This window comes from Apteryx mantelli, chromosome 4 (assembly GCF_036417845.1).
Source record: "Apteryx mantelli isolate bAptMan1 chromosome 4, bAptMan1.hap1, whole genome shotgun sequence".
NCBI lineage: Eukaryota > Metazoa > Chordata > Aves > Apterygiformes > Apterygidae > Apteryx > Apteryx mantelli.
This window is the reverse complement of record NC_089981.1, coordinates 27947833-27965934: the sequence shown is the minus strand read 5'-3', so window position 1 is coordinate 27965934 and position 18102 is coordinate 27947833. Positions and strand designations below refer to the sequence as shown.

Genomic DNA, 18102 nt, shown 5'->3' with positions numbered 1-18102 from the left:
AACAAGTATGAACAAATGTAAAAAACAGTAAAAGTTTAACAAGTACAAAACAAACAAAAGGATACTGCTTCCAATTAGTGACACTAAGCGAGAAACTGGAAGAGGTCTATCAAACACAAATCTGGAATCCAGGCACTCCTGACGCATGAAATTGCTGGGTGAGGGAGGTCACAGAAAGGAGGAGGAGGGGGGAAAAAAAAAAGAAAAAGAAAATCAAACCAATGCATAGTGAAAGTTGCAATGAGGTTTTGTTTCAGTATTTGTGTGTTAAGGCAAATATATTATTGTTTCAGCTCTGCTTGTTGAGAAAAAGGGTCAAAGGCACTACATAATTTCATTTCATCATGACCTATAATTGTTATTTATAAAATTGACCACAGGCTTGAAAGAGTATTGCATTATTTCAGCAATACAAATTCAGCATATTCAGCAATACAAAGGGAAGGTAAAAGTTCATGCAGGCTACAGAAGGGTCATCTGTAAAAAATATCACATTTAAGTGGCAATGTTTCTTTGCAACAGTACAGCAATTAAATTGTATTTTACAGATTCTTCCTATGTCTTCTCTGTCTTTTCCTATAAAACTGAGGAAACCTCCTCCCTCAGCGTGCATCTACCTCATCTGCTGAGACTGTGTAGCCAGCAGATAAAAGGCAAACCCCTCTGAAGCTTATGTATACAGCACTGTATGTTTTTAATAACTGTCTTAAATGTACACAGAACGCTCTACTAGAGGGAAATAAGTGATGCACATTCTCAGGCTGCTTGGAAACCCCACCACACCGGGGAAGACAGACAGAGGACTCTCTTACTAGTAACAAAACCAAAGAGCAAAATTTTGAGCCAAACAAATGAGATTTCTGCCAATGACTTAAAAAAAAAAAAAAAAAAAAAGAATTTCATACTGAGGTCTTTAGCATAGTACAAGAGAACAGTAACTCAAGACTAATCCTTAGCTGACCATAAAATTTCATTTGCAATGGTCTACAAATGAACTTTCGCTTCATTATTATTGCAGAACTCTGTACGTCAACCACAAAGATACTCACCACAAGAGTCTTGCATCAGCAGTAAGTCCAGCAATTGAGATACCAATATGGTTGTCAACGTACAGGATTTTTTTCTGATGAGCTGCCAGCTCAGACTGTGCTCTCTGTGCATGAAAAGAAAAAGCTACATGACAGACTGAACAGTCTGCCAGTCACTGTGAAGAAATCCACTAACGTTTATGGCAAGAACTGAATATGATCATGAAAAAAAAATAATAATAAAAGCTATAAACTTGTAACAGAAAACAAGAAAAATCTAATCCTACTTCAGTAGGAGACTGTCAGAAAGAAAGAAAAAGAAAAGAGAAAGAAAGAATGGACACTCAAGTTTTGTGAGAGAAAAATAGTTTTACTACTTAATAACTAAAGAAAAGAACAGAGGACCAATTAGCTTTTAAAGTGAAAATCTTTCACCGATTTCCTTCACTTCACCAATTTGTGAAGACCTGCTCAGCATAGGTACTATAAATATTTATATTCTACCTTGATGTTCAAGCATAAGGAAACTGGGATTACATATTACATTATATACAGCATAAAAGTTCAGACTGGACAAAACTAATTTGCCAAGCCAAAACTACTCTGCTAACATTGCTGTCCCCAGAACACAGTTTTAAAGTTACCTTTAGAGCAACCAGAACAGCATGCGTTTTTGATTTCAGCCCCACGGTAGCTGAGCCTTGTTTCACAGCTTCCATGGCATATTCTATTTGATGAATTCGCCCCTACAGAATAAAATCAATATACTGTCAGTATAAAATTAATCCTCTATATCAATTTTCAATAGTTTTTGATTTACAGATCTTTGATTCCCCTGCCAAACAGATACACAGACTACATAAGACAATTTAAACCTACAAGCAATAGACCTCTTTGATTACCTTTTGCAAACTCTTCACCATTAACCCACATAACTCTGGCTATCTCTAAGCCACTCACTACTGTATATAAAGAAAGGTAGAAAACTAAAAAGAAAGGGTGAATCCAAGCATTATCAGAACCGTGAGACTTTGTCACTGTCTTCAGTGGAACCAGTATCTAACCCAATGCAATTCAAAAATGGAACTTCTAGCTGGACTCTAACTTTTATTCTAGTTTCCTAAAGAAATGAATCTTATGCAATGTGTCTCACCATCCATTCCCTAATAACTTCTGAACCCATTAGTCAACTGCAGTAAAGTCTGAAAGAGGAGTAGAGGTCTCAAAGACAATTAAGATCCCACAGGATCTATAGAAGTCAGGAGCTTTGCAGGAGAAAGACATCCTTTTAATGTTGCCACTGAGGGCAATGCAGCTAAGTTGCTACACTCTGGTTGGCCAGCTTATGCCAAATAAAACCCGTTGTGATGTCGTATTGAAATATAGCACACAGCTGGAGCTATTAGGGTGGGCATGTGCTGAGGATAATCTACAGGAAATCACCTTGCATTAGTTCCACTGTTTTGTTTTTTTTCCTGGTAAAGGATTTTTGATGTGGTTTATCTGGAGAAATAGAAAATCCGCTAGATGTTTAACATACCCTTATGTTCCATTTTATCCACTAAGATAATAATGGAATTTCAATAATACTGAACATTTCCTCTCCAAGAGCAGTATGGAATCACTATGACCTGTCCAACATGTATTTATCAATTTTCATGAATGACTTGCAAGGCTGCAAAAAAAATGTGAAGCCCTTTCTAGCCTTTAATCTTGCATCTCCTTTTCCTTAAAGGATATTGGAAAACATCCACCAGTAAAATATGATTATTCTTTGCTCCTGTATTAAGAAAGCCAAAAGAATTACTAGGGTATCATATAACTGCCTCTGCAGCCCAGCCATACTGCATCTACAGGAAGGTGTGGAGAAGTAATTGCAACACAGTAACAATTTTAAATGTCTTTTACAAAAAGTCATTAGCACTTTTCATATTTTCAAGGCCTTTTCTGAAAAAGTTTAGAAATTAAATGTTATTGATGACTTTTTAATATCATTTAAAAGTCTCAGTAGAATGTTATAGTTTTTAAAATAATTTTTATAGCAGATTGCTAAGAAATTCAAAATTTAAGTCTCTGATACAGCATTTGCCAGAGAAACACAATCATTTAAAAGGATGAGATGTGGATGCAGGGTTGCACTCCTGGATACTGAGTTCTGCCTTCTAATTTTGCAGATACTAAACAGACATAAGTAACAAAGCTTTAATATAATTTAATTTTGTAAAAAATACCTGATATCTACAAATTTCAAAATCAAACTTTAAAACTGAAGACTAGAAAAGATAACGCCCATGTTTGTGCTTCTCTGGCAAGCTCCATATCCATGCCACTGAAGTTTATAAAGATGAATGCATATGACTGGAATTAGAAGGAACAACAAATCTAAGGTTCCTTCTGCATCCATTAAAGAGCTTAAAAAGCAGCAAAATTTATAAGACATAGCCATAGCAATGGAATACAACCAAGTGGAACACACTTTTGCTATGTAAAGAAATGTCTTAACAGCATGACAGAAATTAACACCACAAAATATTTGTTTGAGGATTGCAGAAACAAAACTTAAGAATTTTATTAAACATTTCAGCCTGCATGCCATGCAAGAGACTTGGGAATGCCTGGGGAGAAACAGAAACTGCCTGGCTTCCCCTTTTACAGTCTCAGACTATGACCAGCTTCACCTGAACCTTTAAAGGAGTATTTCGTATCTCTGCCTATATGGAACAGCCTGTGATCGCATACAGATTTATTTATGCAACACTTAGGGCTCATTATTACTTTTGGTGTGTTTTCAAGCTTATTTTGCAAGGAGTAAAAACGGTAATACAGACTGCCCTAAGGAATATTCAAGTTACATATTGAACATATTGATTATATATATATTTTTTATAAAATGTACACAATTTAATTTATATTCATTTCAACTTGTAACATTCCCTGAAGTGTAGAGATTTCTCAGTAAATGTCTGTACTGAACTATTTCAAATGCACATCTCATTAATTGGAAGTTGCTGCATCATCACCATCTTCTTAAATGTTAAAAAGTAAATTTCAAAGTCTTCATCATCCTTTTGAGATAAATGGGTATATTTCTCAAAGCAGCTCAACGTTGTCTACAGCTATCATGCTAATAACTAAAGAACGTTCAAATATTCAAGGTGGTCGTAAGGCACAATGGAAAGTATGAAACAGGCTCTGTTTCAATGTATATCAAAAAGGTATCTTTCAAACAGTAATACTATATGATGAAGACTTTCAATAGTAATACAGAAACAAAAACTAATGATATATTAACTTTATATTAATATGATGTTATATTTACAATTATTTTATTTTTACTTTTCCTAAGTCTAGAAATGAGTCAATTTTCAAGATGCATTAATTTTCCACAAAAATCCTATCTTAGAGTACAGCATCAAAAGAAGAGACAATATTAAACACCTGAACTGATCAAGATACTTGCTTTTAAATTTTTATAACATTTATTCTGAACTCAATAAAACCTTTGCAAGTTTCAGAAGAATACACAATGTGAAAGTGATTCACAGGTGATAAATTCCCAATTTCAGTGCAAATCTCAAAATAATCTTAAGTACAGAGATACTGTGAAGGCCCTGTAACATTTCACAACATGGAAAGCTAAAGAGATACACAGCTGCTATACACTACATCACTGAAGCACAATATATGTTGCATTACAAAATGATACAGTGTTTAACTCTTTGCATGTTCCAGCTCTGTGTTACACTTATAAGCTTTATATATAAAATTTAACAGAAACATTTGTGAGCAAGTCAGTTTATAAAATTAACGTTTGTGAATTCATATTACAAAAATCAGTATTTCAAACTCCATGCTTCAGATTACCATGTGGGTACAGGTATTGTCATTCAACTGAAGGCTTGCTAAGCAATGAAAATTGCTGGTGTAAAATGAGAAACAGTTCCTGTTTTGACTGACTTAAGTAAACACTCTCCTTTAAGCACTAAGTAAAAAATTAGATACTATTCTCATTTTACAGACCTGTAATAACAAATTGATAATATATCAAAAAAGAATGAAACTGAGTTTGAACCTCCCAAACATTAGGCTACTGCTAAATCATTCCCTCTTTTGTAGGCTCACCAATGTTAGAAAGGAGCTATTTAGTCTACAATTGTGAATAATTTTCCTGTAATTAATTTTCATTAAGAGCTTTACCATATTTAAATTATTATTTTGCTGTGAACAAAAATTATATGCAATACTTAGTGTATATACCCACATGCATGTTAGAAGAACATACAGAAAACAGCTCCCTTAAATACTGTGAAAAGCAGAAATTACAGTGTAACAGGGTTCATCTAAGCATCATTCACATGCATGCACCAGAAGTAAAAGTTTTATAAGCCCACAGCCAAGTTATCTAAACTTTATTCAGATCCTTGTGCTTAAGGCTTTCTAGGAACCTAGAACCTACACGAAAAAAAAAAAAAGGACTGGAATAAATTTTAAGCATCTGAATGCAACCTATGCTATTGCAATACTACTGCTGCAAAAAAAAAAGAAAAAAGAAAAGAACAGAAAAAAGAAACGGGGGAAAAACAAAACGCACAAAAAACAAACCAGCAAAGCTTAGAAAAGGTTTTACCTGAGGGCTCCAAACCGTGACGTCGTTGTCATACTGGTTGCGGAACTAAAACGAACAAAATAAATCCGTTAGTAATGGCGAACAGGCAGGCGGAAAGCGCTTTCCCCAGTTAAACCCCGGCCGTTTTCTCCGCGGAGCCGTTTCAGCGAGGTACCTGCTCCCGCGTCTGCCACGACCCCTTGACCAGAGCAGCCGTCGCTCACGGCAGAGGTGAGAGCTCACGTTCAACTAACGGCCTCGCCGCCCCCCACCCCCGGCCGGGGGTTTTGGGCCTCGGGCCGCCCCGGCCCGGCCCGGGAAGTGCTTACTCACGGCCCGCCCCCGCCGCGCGCCCCGCTCCGGTCCGCGGCCCGGCTGCCGGGCGGAAGGGAGCGGCGGAGACGGCGGCGGGGGCGATGCCGGGGCCCCCCCCCGGCGCGGCCCGGCCCGGCGCGGCCCGGCGCCTCTCACCCACCATCTTTCCTCGCCGACCCCGGTGCGAGCTCCCGGCCGCCGAGCTGCGGGACTCCGGCAGCGACGCGTCTGGGCTGGGCGCGCTAAGGCGTCGCTAGTCGCCCCTCGAGTCGTCGATCGAGCAGCGCGGCATGAGTGAGACGCATGCGCGGTCGATCGCCGCCCCTCCCGGCGGCGCATGCGCGGTCGATCACCGCCCCCTGGCGCCGGACGGCGCGGTGGGGAGGGCGAGCGGCGCGGAGCTGGGCCGCTTCCAGCCGGGGGCTAACGGCGCGGGTGTCCTCACGGGAAGCGGCTGCTCGCAGCTTCATCAGCCTTGAAAAAGCCCCAGCAGTTTAAGACCCTGAAGATAAAGGCATTGAAATAAAATATTACATAGTTGTAATATATATTTGTGAATTATCTTGTTTTTGTCACATGTCCCCTGTGCTTTAGGAAAACTCATCATTAACACCCGTGTTTCATATTCACAGGATATGAAGAGAGCATGAGAACAAGCGGTTTCTTACAGTCATTGCTTTAGCTTACAGGAGAATCTTAGCTACAGGTAGCAGTACGTACAGATAAACTCGATTACAGTTATTCCTTAAAGGACTCTATTAAATACTACCAACACCACAAAGGCTACCTCTAAAGCAGCTGGGAGAATCTGCTCGCTGAATCCTAAGTTTGTACACACACATGCAGGCACTCAGAAAGATGGGTATAGCCATCAGTGTTAGATTTGCATTGGTTTTCCATCACTACAATCTTCCCCTCTAAGGCAAAATACATTGCTGCTCAGAAAGGCATCTGCCTTTAGCATGAACATATTTAGCACCTAGCACACAGAAAAAGTAGGAGAAGAAAGGCCTTGATCACAGGCTGTACCCTAAGTATTATTGCTCTGCAAATATTAAACACTGGTGTTACTTTCTTTTATTGGACAACATTCCTTCTTCTGAGACACTGTGTGTCTCTGCCTTTTTTTTTTTTTTTTTTTTTGGTAACATGGCCAACTCAGGCCTTGTCTCTTTGCCCCAGAACTAATTGGTAACTTTTGTATTAGTATTTGGCTTGTTTTTCAAATTTGCTGTCACTAGAAATAAGACACTGATGTGCCAACCATAATAATTTTCTTATCAAGATAAGAGTTTTCAGGCGAGCAAAATTCAAAAGAAAGAAGATAGGGAAAAGATCTACAGGTAGAAGGGAAACAGAGCAATAGAGGAGCTAAAAGGGAGGTTGGAAGAAGTAAGAGCTATGTACCAGGACACCGAAACAAAACAGAAGCCAAATGTTACACATCTGAAGACAGAGTGTAAACTTCCAAGTCAGATTATTCAGGCGCTCAGAAAAATTCAATCCTGTGTAGACAGCGAGTGTACAAATTACACATCTTGCTTCAGGACACTAAAGAGTCCACTCCTGCTTGTTCTAAAATCCCTACAAGCAGGTTTTAAAGTTATATTTTAGCTATAGTTCTTTTATCCCATCTTATCTTTACAAAGTATTGTGCTTCCCAAACTAGTTAAGTTTTCATACACTGTCCCAGCTAACAAAAATTAAAAGCTGAAGTAGTAAAGGGTAAAAACCGAATAAAGACAGTTTGGTAGGAGTAAAACAGCAGCCACTGTTAATCAGATGTAGCAGACTGGAAATCCTCTTATATTTGTCTTGAAAACAAGGGAACAGGAAGTCTCAGAAATTATATAACAGCTAAATGAGAAGCACTGTTAGGAATTATATTAGACAATATTGCTATGTCTTTCTTAATTATAGCTAAGATGTGATTAAATTTCTAAATGGTCCTTTGCCCTCAAACATAGAAAACTAAAAGTCTGTAATAGAGAACAGAATTGCTTACTAGATCTCTTATTTTGGAAAATTAAATTTTTTTTTATCTAGAGTTGATAAGTGAGTCAAAAATAACTATGAGAACTCATTTATAAAATTGCATGACTTAAGTATGAGGACAAAAGAATCAAATAATATTATATTCATGTTTTATTTTTTTAAAACAAGTATCCAACTGCTGAAATCACGCAGTCATTCAAATCAAACTAGTATTTCATCACCTCTTGATTATTGCAGGACAGATAAAATTCTCCAACGATAAAATGTATTCTCTTGTACAAGTCTTTTTTCTTGTAGAAGGCTACAGAATTGTCTAGAAAAAACTACACAGACTGATTTAAATTGATCTGACTTGTTATTTTTAAGCTTTGTGATTAATGAAAATTCATTTGATATGAAATGACTTCCTTTCTTCAACACTGATGTGCATTGAAACAGGATATATAAACATTTTAAGTGGGCTGAGTAGCTTTCAAGTTTTGCTGAACTTCCAGTAAATACTCCTGTAGTCTCTGCTATAATGCCATTTTGTAATAACTTCCTACAGCAATAAGTGACTCCATAAAGGTCTGTTTACCCCACCTACACTAACAGAACAATAGAGACAGATATTTCCTCTCTGTTGGCAAAAGTATATTAGTTTTGACAGAATGCTAAACTATGCCAAGATTCTCTATTGTTCTGTTTATATACTGATAAGCACAGGAAGTAATGTTTGAAACCACATTATTGGTGATAAAAAGGCAGGATTTTAAAAACCTAACAGTACAAATTAAATAAAAGCAATAGAAATTAAGGACTTTTGGAAATTATTTGAACTGTTGTATAGGCTTATTAAATTACAAGTTAAGTATTTTGTTAAGTAATATTTTTTGTTATACATGGATGGAGAATTACATTCAAAGCTAAACCAAAAAGATTTTTTTCTGAAAATTTCTTCTAAAGCAAACTGATTCAGGTAATGTGATAGCAAAAAGGATTGCAGGTAAGCTACTTACTCACCTTTACATACAAGCTATAGAAAGTACATTGAAGCAGACACTGGATGGAGTTCCAGCTAATCTCCAATGCTTCAGATAGTTTAACTGTTCACTTTATTCCCAAAGCAGCAAAACAAGAGAATATTAGAGGCAGGGATAATCTCCAGAAACCAGGAAATGCTTACAGTAGAAGGAAGTCATTCACTTCCTTCTGAATGCTCCTGTACATCCTTTAGGCTCAGCCTGAGCAGAGGTATACGAAGGTAAAGCCAATGGTTATGCGCTGTATTTCTGATATCACATTTTAGCGCATTGGTTTTAAGAAGTATCCTACATATTCTCCATTGATGCACTTGAAACTAGAATACAATATTTAAATACAAAATGAGAGGAAAGAGGAACGAACAAGGCCAAACCAAATAGCTCCTTTTAAGATAACAAGGGCATCAAATTAGAAAGGAAGCATTTTACATATATTTTGCCCAAATGTGGCAAATAATTATTGATGTTAATGATAAGCCCATATGTTATTTAGAAGGTATTTGTTTCTAAGTCACCCGAAGTTGTTAGAGAATTTGAACAAAGGCCTTAAATTAGGGTGTCAGTAAAATTTACGTGATGTTTAAGCCTTGTGTGTACCTCTGCACCTGAGAAAATTTCGCCCTTGATATATTTAATGGTGTGAAGTGATATGTGTGAAATGATCTGATAGTTTTAGACAGCTTCATAGTAGATAGAAATCCACATAATAAAAGGCAACAGTAACACAGGCACAGTTGATAGACGCAGCAGAAAAGAGTGTTGAACAACCATGAAGATTAAACTGTTGTTTACCATGTTATAAAACACATTGATGAGGCAATATGGGACACAACTTCACAGATTTTGTCACTACTGTATCTGATCTACTGTTAAATGTCACCAAATCTATCACAGTTGGCCACTTCACAGGTATTAATTTTATAATACTAATAAATTGCACCAAAGAAGGTTTCTGCGATTAACTACTACAGTTGTAACACTGGTATTTAAGAAATGCTTGTGTAGTTCTGTGTAAGATTTAAATTAAAAGAAAAAGATGATTAAATAAGTACAAATTTAATTATGGAAGCAGAAAAAGGTGAATGGCAAACTCGACAATCAGCATATTATATTACATAGAAAAATCACAGTACAAAAAACTACAGGACAGAAAGGTAAAACTAAAACTATCCTCACATTTAAATAATCTTAGAAAAGATCTGCTTTAGGAGAAAATAGTATTTTCTCACTGTTAGTATCACACTTGGCAACCTGATAATCAGGATTATTTCAGAAACATGAATATACAATTAATAGCTCTGAAAACATATGTTCAGTACTCAGCAATGGCCAAATCAAATATTAGGTATTATTAGGAAAGAGAACTATATAAATCCATGCTGCTCCTGCAACCGCTCAGGCTTGAATACTGTGCAATTCTTGTCTCCCACCTTAAAACTGTATGGCAATACTGAAGCAAGTATTGGGAAAAATGAAGAATGATTAAAATAGCTTCTTATGAAGAATGACTTAAAAGATTAGGAGTCTTCTGTCTAAATAACAAATCAAAGGGAGTGATGAACATCTATCAAAGGACAACTCGCACAGTGATGCTGAATGGATTTGTTTCTTCTCTGTCCCCCAGTACTGGTATCTGATGTCATTACAGACAGCAAGAAAATGGCAGGTTCAAAGAAAGACAAGGAGGTACTTCCTCACACATTTCCTGAGCTGTGAAAACCCTTGCAACAAAATATTGTGGTCATTTGAACATGGATTCAAAAAGCAACTGGACAAATTCATTCTCTTGACAATGTGAACAGTTTATATTTGCATAAATGCAGGTAATAAATTTACTTTTTCATTAATGGGTATTTTAGAATGTGTAAAGCATACTTACTTGTAAGCATTTGTGTAGGGCATTGGTCATATTTGATTTGATTGACAAGTACATGAGTACTTGTCCTTAGAATCATTTAAAGATGCTTTTAAAAGTTTTCACAAAGAAAAAAAATTGTATTTAGTACTGTAAATAGGAAAAACAATTTTTCTCCATAAATGATGCCAAACTGCTTTCCTATTCTTTTGCAAGTACCCACGGACATAATTTCTTTCCCTTCATTCACTTTACCAAAGACATCTTAAACATTTTTTAAATTACTGACCAGTTAAAAAACCCTTAATATTTTGTCATGAGAAATGTTAACTACAAAAAATTTCCAAGTCTATTCCTTATTTTTGAAGTCCATAGCTTTTGTGGACTGACATCATCATTTGTCTTTTTCAGGGCAGCCCCTTCAGGGCAACTAACCTTGTTTGATCAAAGCTGGCTGAGAAAGATCAGGCAATGCTGAAAACAGGCTAAAAGAATCCATGTAGAAGAGAAGAGCAGAAAGGAGCCTAGTTCTTTCTGTCTTATCCTGGAACAAAAAAGGGGCACAAAGTTCAAACATTCAACCTATTGTAGCATATGTTGGTCTGTAAAATAGTTTTGATTTATGTTCAAATAAAACCATCAAAAATCTATTTAGAGAGAAATTCATACACCTATTATTGCTAGTTCTTTCTTGGTCCTGAAATTTATTTCTTCATTCTGAATGAGGAAGGGTTTCTGTATAAGATACATTAATTGTACATTGATTGTAAAAGAAAAATATATTTTGAGCTATAATTTGCTTACTAGCCTAGAATGTACCATCAAGCCTTTTAGATAGTACTGTCTCTGAATCATCAACAGATACCTGCAGGACTATTATCATTTATGGGAGTATTACGAAATATATTATTGGAGTTTTATGAAAATCTATTAAGCTTTTTATTTCAATGAAAAAGAATGGCTGTTGTTATTTTAAGGGTCTGAACATAAAAAATTGATTTCCGTGTGCATATAGCTGGATAAATTGCTTCAAATATATGAATTGCTCTTGTGATTCAGATTGTCTGAATTATTTTTGCTTGTAATGAGCATAAGTGAATCAAAACCAAAGTGTCATCAAACATTCAGCAGATGATATGTAACAGAGAGACAGACATCTATGAATGATACATGAGATCATGAATGAATGCTATACCAGTTATATTAGTGATGAAATTTTTAGAAATTTCTACCTCTGAAAGAATTAACCATAACTGTCAGCAAAGGTTGGAAATCACAGTTAGTGTGATATGGAGATACAGATAAAGTCTCTGTAATCCATGAGACCATTAATGGATCCTATTTCCTTATGACACAGACATTATTGCCATATTAAAGTAATGGCTAGACAAAGTATTACCTTCTTATTTATGCATTTATATTCCATAAATATTTTACAATGAGTACTTATACGTAGATCACACAATAAAAGGTTCACAATGTGTTTTCCCCCTTTCTATTACTGCCAAAATTTCTGTCTGAAAAATGGAGATACATTCACACATATAAATTGGCTAGATTCTATTAAGCTAAGTACATACACTTTTTTTTTTTAAATTAAAGAAAGAGGACCCTAGGAATGACAACATTCATGGCAAGACACTAAAGATTTCTGTGGCACTTCTCTACAAGCATTTTCAAGCGCTATAGGAATGTTAAACTTGTAATGATCACTTACTATTTAGGCAACAATTTTGGTATTTGTGGCCCCCACTTTTCAAAATGCGACTCAGCCCATTCTTAGCATGTATTCAGTTTTTGATTAGGAAAGACACCAATACAGAATTAACATGCAGGGGAAAAAAAATATCTGAGTAAGCTTTAGTCTTAAAAAAAGGCTTGCTGTCATCAGCCAATTTTTGCTAGTGCTTGCCAAGCTCCTAATTTTGCTACATGGATTTTAGCAGCTCTGCTGTCATGCATATCCCTGTTTTCACAGCACACATTTTATTTGGTACTGCCATCTCTATTGCCTATATTCCAAGACTAACAACAATGGAAGCAGAAATCTGAGCCTGCCCCAACAAACGTAAGATAGCTTCTGGCAGTGTAACGGCCATTGTCTGCAATTGTTCTGACAGATCACTGAGCTCAGACAGTGCATCATACATGCTTAAATTATGAACAAATTCCATTGATGTAAGGATATTTCTAAATCCAGAGTATTTGGCACAGGCCTTGGCTTTTAAGGCTAGTGCATGGAAGGATTCAGTGAAGGGCCTGAAGGGCTCTAAATTAATTCCAGACAGCCTTGAAATAACCCTTCCTTGAAACCAACCAGTATCTAAAAATCTCTGCAACACTTATTAGCATATCACTACATAGTCAACACATCTGCACAGCTGTTTTTGATTTTAAGAAGTATATATCAAATAAATTTGTGAACACATATGTAGATTATTAGTCTCATTCACAACAGATTCTGTAGCACCAAAATGTTTTAACTTGTGTTTACCATATAATTAAATGAACAGGAACAACATATCTTCAGACAAAAGATACTACCAGATTGGAAGATTTCATACTGAAATAGGGGAAAGAGTTAAAAAGAAAAAATCAGAAAAAAAAATACCTTTGTATTTATGTAGGCCTTTTTCACTATCTTACAGATATTAATAAAAACAGGAAGATATTATTTTGCAGGTTGGAAATTGAGTATGTATCTTAACATTTTGAAAAATGACTCATGATAGAGGATATCAGTTTTTGGTTATGCACCTTGAATTACATTAAGATGATAAAACTTTCAGAAAGTCCTGGGTATCTACTTGTTTCATAGTGAGCAGCCAATATGAATGTTTTTGTATTTGTTTTTAGTATTGTGCAAAATCACATGGGTGAAAATTGCAAAATACACTACTGTCAAACAGAAGTTCCTTTTATTGAAATATCTATTTCACTATTAACTTTATACAAGACTCAGCCAGCATGTTATTTAGATTAGTTTCAGCTAAAGTTGTTGTCTTACCGCTAAAGCACAACATTAACTTAATATGTTTAGGGTCCAAAAGCGCTTATATAAAGTAATACATAGAATATAATACATTTAATAATATAGCATACAAAGTGTGCCCTGATACTGCTTCCTTATCAATAATTACCAGTCCTCACCCAGCTATACAGCTTTTGCTTTCCTAACATAGCTTACTACTGAAGTGATAGCAATATGTATTTTTAATACTAATCAGCCTCATTATACATTTCTTCAATATATATTGACCCTGAGTTTTAAAGCTGGGTTTCTAAGTTAAAATCTTGACATAATTATCAATGATTTTTTTTTTTCGCTGGCTTCAGTGTAGCCACAGTTTTACTAATATTTTCAATATTTTGTTTATATTCTCAGATTTAAATCAAAGGAAAACAGTAAAAATATATTTCATTTCTGTTTTTATTGAAAACGGGTGGGTATGTGTATCTCTACGTTTCACACTATAGCATTTACCTTGTGAATTTAAATGATTAATCTAGATACTGACTATCAGCCTGCAGCAACACATCTGTGAATGGTCTTTTGGTTTTAGCTCAAATCTGATAAGCTACAAAGAAGATAAGACACTAAATAACAAGACTTGACAGAATAACAGCTTTGTTATGCACATTTGTATTTTTACAAAAAGTCTTGAAGTACAAAAATTACAGGTGTAGTATACAAATAAATATGGTAAAATGACAGCAGTACTTCATTGCTTAGGAATGATTTAACTCTCCTATAAAAGACTTCTGAGCATCGATATCAGATTGGCCACATTTCTCAGGTTTCCAGCCAGGGATGAACTCATTATAATATCACTTCTTCAAAGTGAAGTGAATGTGAATTTCATAGAATGTTTCTCAGAACAGGAAATGCCATTTCTTAAGTTGCGTTGCTGCACATAGGCATATCACCATTTTACAATCTATTTTTTAAACAGCTAATAACAGTTTTATATATATATATCTAGTTCTGCCTGTAGTTTTCTTTCATACTTCTACTTTCTTCAAGTATACTTCTCTTCAAGATCTCTTTAGCTTTCAAGACCTCTTTAGCTTAAGCAGTGAAGGACCTACGATGAACATTCACAAACATGTTAAAGCCTAAGTACCACTTCTGACCACTCAAATGAGCATCTCTGTGCCCAGAGTAGGTGTTCGGGCAAAGGGTGTCTCAACTGAACATAATATTTTGATATGCAATTAAAAAATTAAAGCCTGAGAACTAATTACATACCTATTCTTTAATCAAACTCATCTCTAAACAGTCACATTGAAATTAAGATTATAGGAAAGAAGAGGATATTTAGCTGAAACTACTCTTTTTGATATGTTGAGTATGTAGGCTCGTTTATGGTGTATTTGTCACCAGGTTGGATAGTTTTTATCCTCAGCAGTATTCATGACAGCACAGATAGACCCTTCTTCCCCATGCAGTGGCAAAAAAAGAGAGCAGTGTTCATTCCTACCTTACAGTCCGAGAATTCCCGAGATGGGTAGATATCTATGAACAGATAATATATCTTGAAGAAAGTTTTTACAAGTGAGTGACTTTTCTCTCCAAATCTGTGTTTATGTTCACATTATACATGACTTCCAGCAGTAAATGAAAAGAACTAATAAAAAAGAGATTGAAGAAGGACATCTGTCTGAGTCTGTTTAACAAAAGACTGCAGAACAACTCTTTTACAGACAGCATTATGTTTCAAAGCTTTTGCAATACTTAACAATTTGTAAAAATATGAATAGAAACCTAGACAGAGATTTGTAGATCTCAGCGACAGAAATGTTCTACAGAAAAAACACTGATATTTCTTGAGACTGAGTAAAATAAGCTCTGGCTGTTGCAAATATATCCACCTTTGTAAAAAGCTTTAACCCCCTATCCAGCAGAACAACCTTAAATCAAAACTACCTGTCCCTTGTATCTCATCAATACAAATGGTCAGTGGGGGAAGGTTCTCTTGAACCCCCTAGTCTGATCAAAGTAAAATAAAATTTATTCCGACATCCAGGGTATGTGCAATGTTGCAGTCCTGGATACATGCTGTTTGGATAAGTACATGTACTATCAAGTTAATACCCTGGTCAAAGTAAAGCTCTGCATTCACCCTAAGAAGGAATTTGGGATGAGTGCTTAGAGTTACTTTAGCTTTAAGGAAGTCAACTAGAAAGTCTGCTTTTACTGAGAATTAAAACAAGATTCACATAGCTAGGGTCTCAAAAGTGTTCAGACAGAAAGGAAACAACTACTACTACTGAATACAGTAGTAGTACTGAAAAACTAGTTTGTCAAGGAGATGAAAAATATTACCAAACCCTTCAAGATACAATTACTGTAGTGTCAGCAAAAACAAAGTAACTATCAGCCTGGAAGTGCAGGGCTGAATTATCTGTCAAATAGATTAAGCTGATAAAGGAACCCAGATCCATCCGGGAAATTGTTTAAAATTCCAGACAATGAGACCAAGGAAAGGAAAACCGACTTTTCTGTGCATCAGGTGGCAAATTAAGTCTACTTGGCCAAATAAATTTGCCTTTCATTTTTTATTCTATTAATCAGGCTGTTTCTCTGAAGGACAAATAAATGTTCTCTAGGCATAAAAAAAAACAAACAAACAAAAAAAACAGACTTTAATGTGGGATAGAGGAGTTGAAATCTTGATGTCAAATCTGCCTTACAGTTATCCTTAAGAGATCTTGATATGAAGGCAATGGCTTGGGGCACTGTGCTGAAAGGCCCAATAGATTCTGATATTAGTGCAGATTCTGAAATCAGTGCTACCTGAATCAGCCAATTAGAGTTATCAAGATGATCGTGATTATCTTGTTTTATCTTCCAAACTGCTCTGAAGATTAGAGGAGGAGAACACACGCGTGGTTGAAAGGAATGCATCTGTCTCCCTTAACAGTTGATAGAAAAGGGGTCTAGAAGACATTCTGGTCCTGGAGTAAAAAGGTTAGCATTTCCTATTAATATCCAAGGGAAGAGTCAGTCTTGGTTAACCACATTCTTGAAAAAGAGTTTCTAGAACATTGTCCTGAATTTCCTGCTTGTGATACTATGCTTGAAATGACCTCGTCTGTTTTCCAACATGTTCAAGAACCTGGGCAGACTGGTAGCAGAAATATCTGATGCCTGATATACTATATTGCTCAGGAGGACAGTATAGCTCCAAGATTCTCAAGTCACCCAAGAACAACTTCTAGCTAGGAAAGCAAGCATCTGCTACCAAGACCTTGGAGAATGGGTAATTAGAAGAAATGTCCAATAATAATATTGCCCAGAGTCAGCCACCAAAAGAGTCAGTACTTCTTGGGGCAAAACTTCATTGAAGAACCAGTGGAAGAATAAGCTATTCCCTACCACTTTGGCATGCATTGGATTTTCAAGCTTGCTTTTGGTACGATGTTCCAGCTCACATCCCTTTTTAGTGTATAATGCCTGTTCGGAACAGATGCTAAAGAATCTCTTCCTTTATAATTGTTTTACTCTGGGAACAAAGGAGCCAAGAAAATTGCCTAAGAAATAAGGAGGAGGTGAATGAACAGGCTGCCCTCTCTACTGTGTCAAATGAGGCTTGCAGGATCATTCTAGATGACATGACCCTAATTAGTACAAGTGTCAAACTTCTGGCAAAAACCTTGAGGCAGTAATCTGATAAAGGTCACCAGATGGTCAAAGATCTTGTGAATACAGTTTGAGAAGAACACTAAGAAGTTCCAAATGTGGAATTGAACTGGGGCTGTAGAGTCAATTTTTTTTTTTTTTTTAATGGAGCACAAGTAGCTTAGGAGTCCTTAGAAAAGTAGCCTTGGAAGGTACTGATGAAGCACCAATGTGTTACCAAGATAAAATCAAGACCCCAGGGAGATCAGTTCCTGAAGCACAAACATACGGCAAGGCTCTCGGGACTACTGGCAATGTCAACAGGAGACAAAGCCTGTGTTAGGCCTCTCTGGAAAACAGGCAGCATGATGCTGCAGGTATGACCAGCCTCTCCAATTGCCACAATGGTCATGGAGCTGGTGCACTCCCGTGGTCTTGCTCAGTAATCAGAGGATGGGGGATTGTCTTTGTCTGGAGTGCATCCATTCTGCTTGAACACAGTTACTTGAATGTTCAGTAAATAAAAAATGACAACTCAGTTCATGGTCAATATTATGCTAGTAGTTACAATAAAATAGGTACGTGCTTTTTATCTAACTTGGAACTGATATAACTGTTCTTTTCCAAATCTAAATAAAATTTGATCATAACAGATTTCC

At 36.2% G+C, this 18102-nt stretch overlaps 1 protein-coding gene across 2 annotated transcripts in view; it reads right to left on the bottom strand.

Annotated features, from left to right (window-relative positions):
* The window catches only part of PSMA1 (proteasome 20S subunit alpha 1), a 33795-nt gene that overhangs the window by 4616 nt on the left and 11077 nt on the right, over window positions 1-18102 (bottom strand). The window contains exons 2-6 of one of the 2 annotated variants that reach the window (XM_067296088.1): window positions 6110-6451; window positions 5656-5700; window positions 1673-1774; window positions 1050-1153; window positions 66-154 (exon numbers count right to left, since the gene is read on the bottom strand). In XM_067296088.1, coding sequence (XP_067152189.1) covers window positions 66-154; window positions 1050-1153; window positions 1673-1774; window positions 5656-5700; window positions 6110-6112 — 343 coding nt within the window. In that variant the 5' untranslated portion in view covers window positions 6113-6451. Of the gene's footprint in view, window positions 1-65; window positions 155-1049; window positions 1154-1672; window positions 1775-5655; window positions 5701-5809; window positions 5914-6109; window positions 6452-18102 lie in introns of those variants that run through there. The other variant, XM_013957791.2, reaches the window with a different exon arrangement.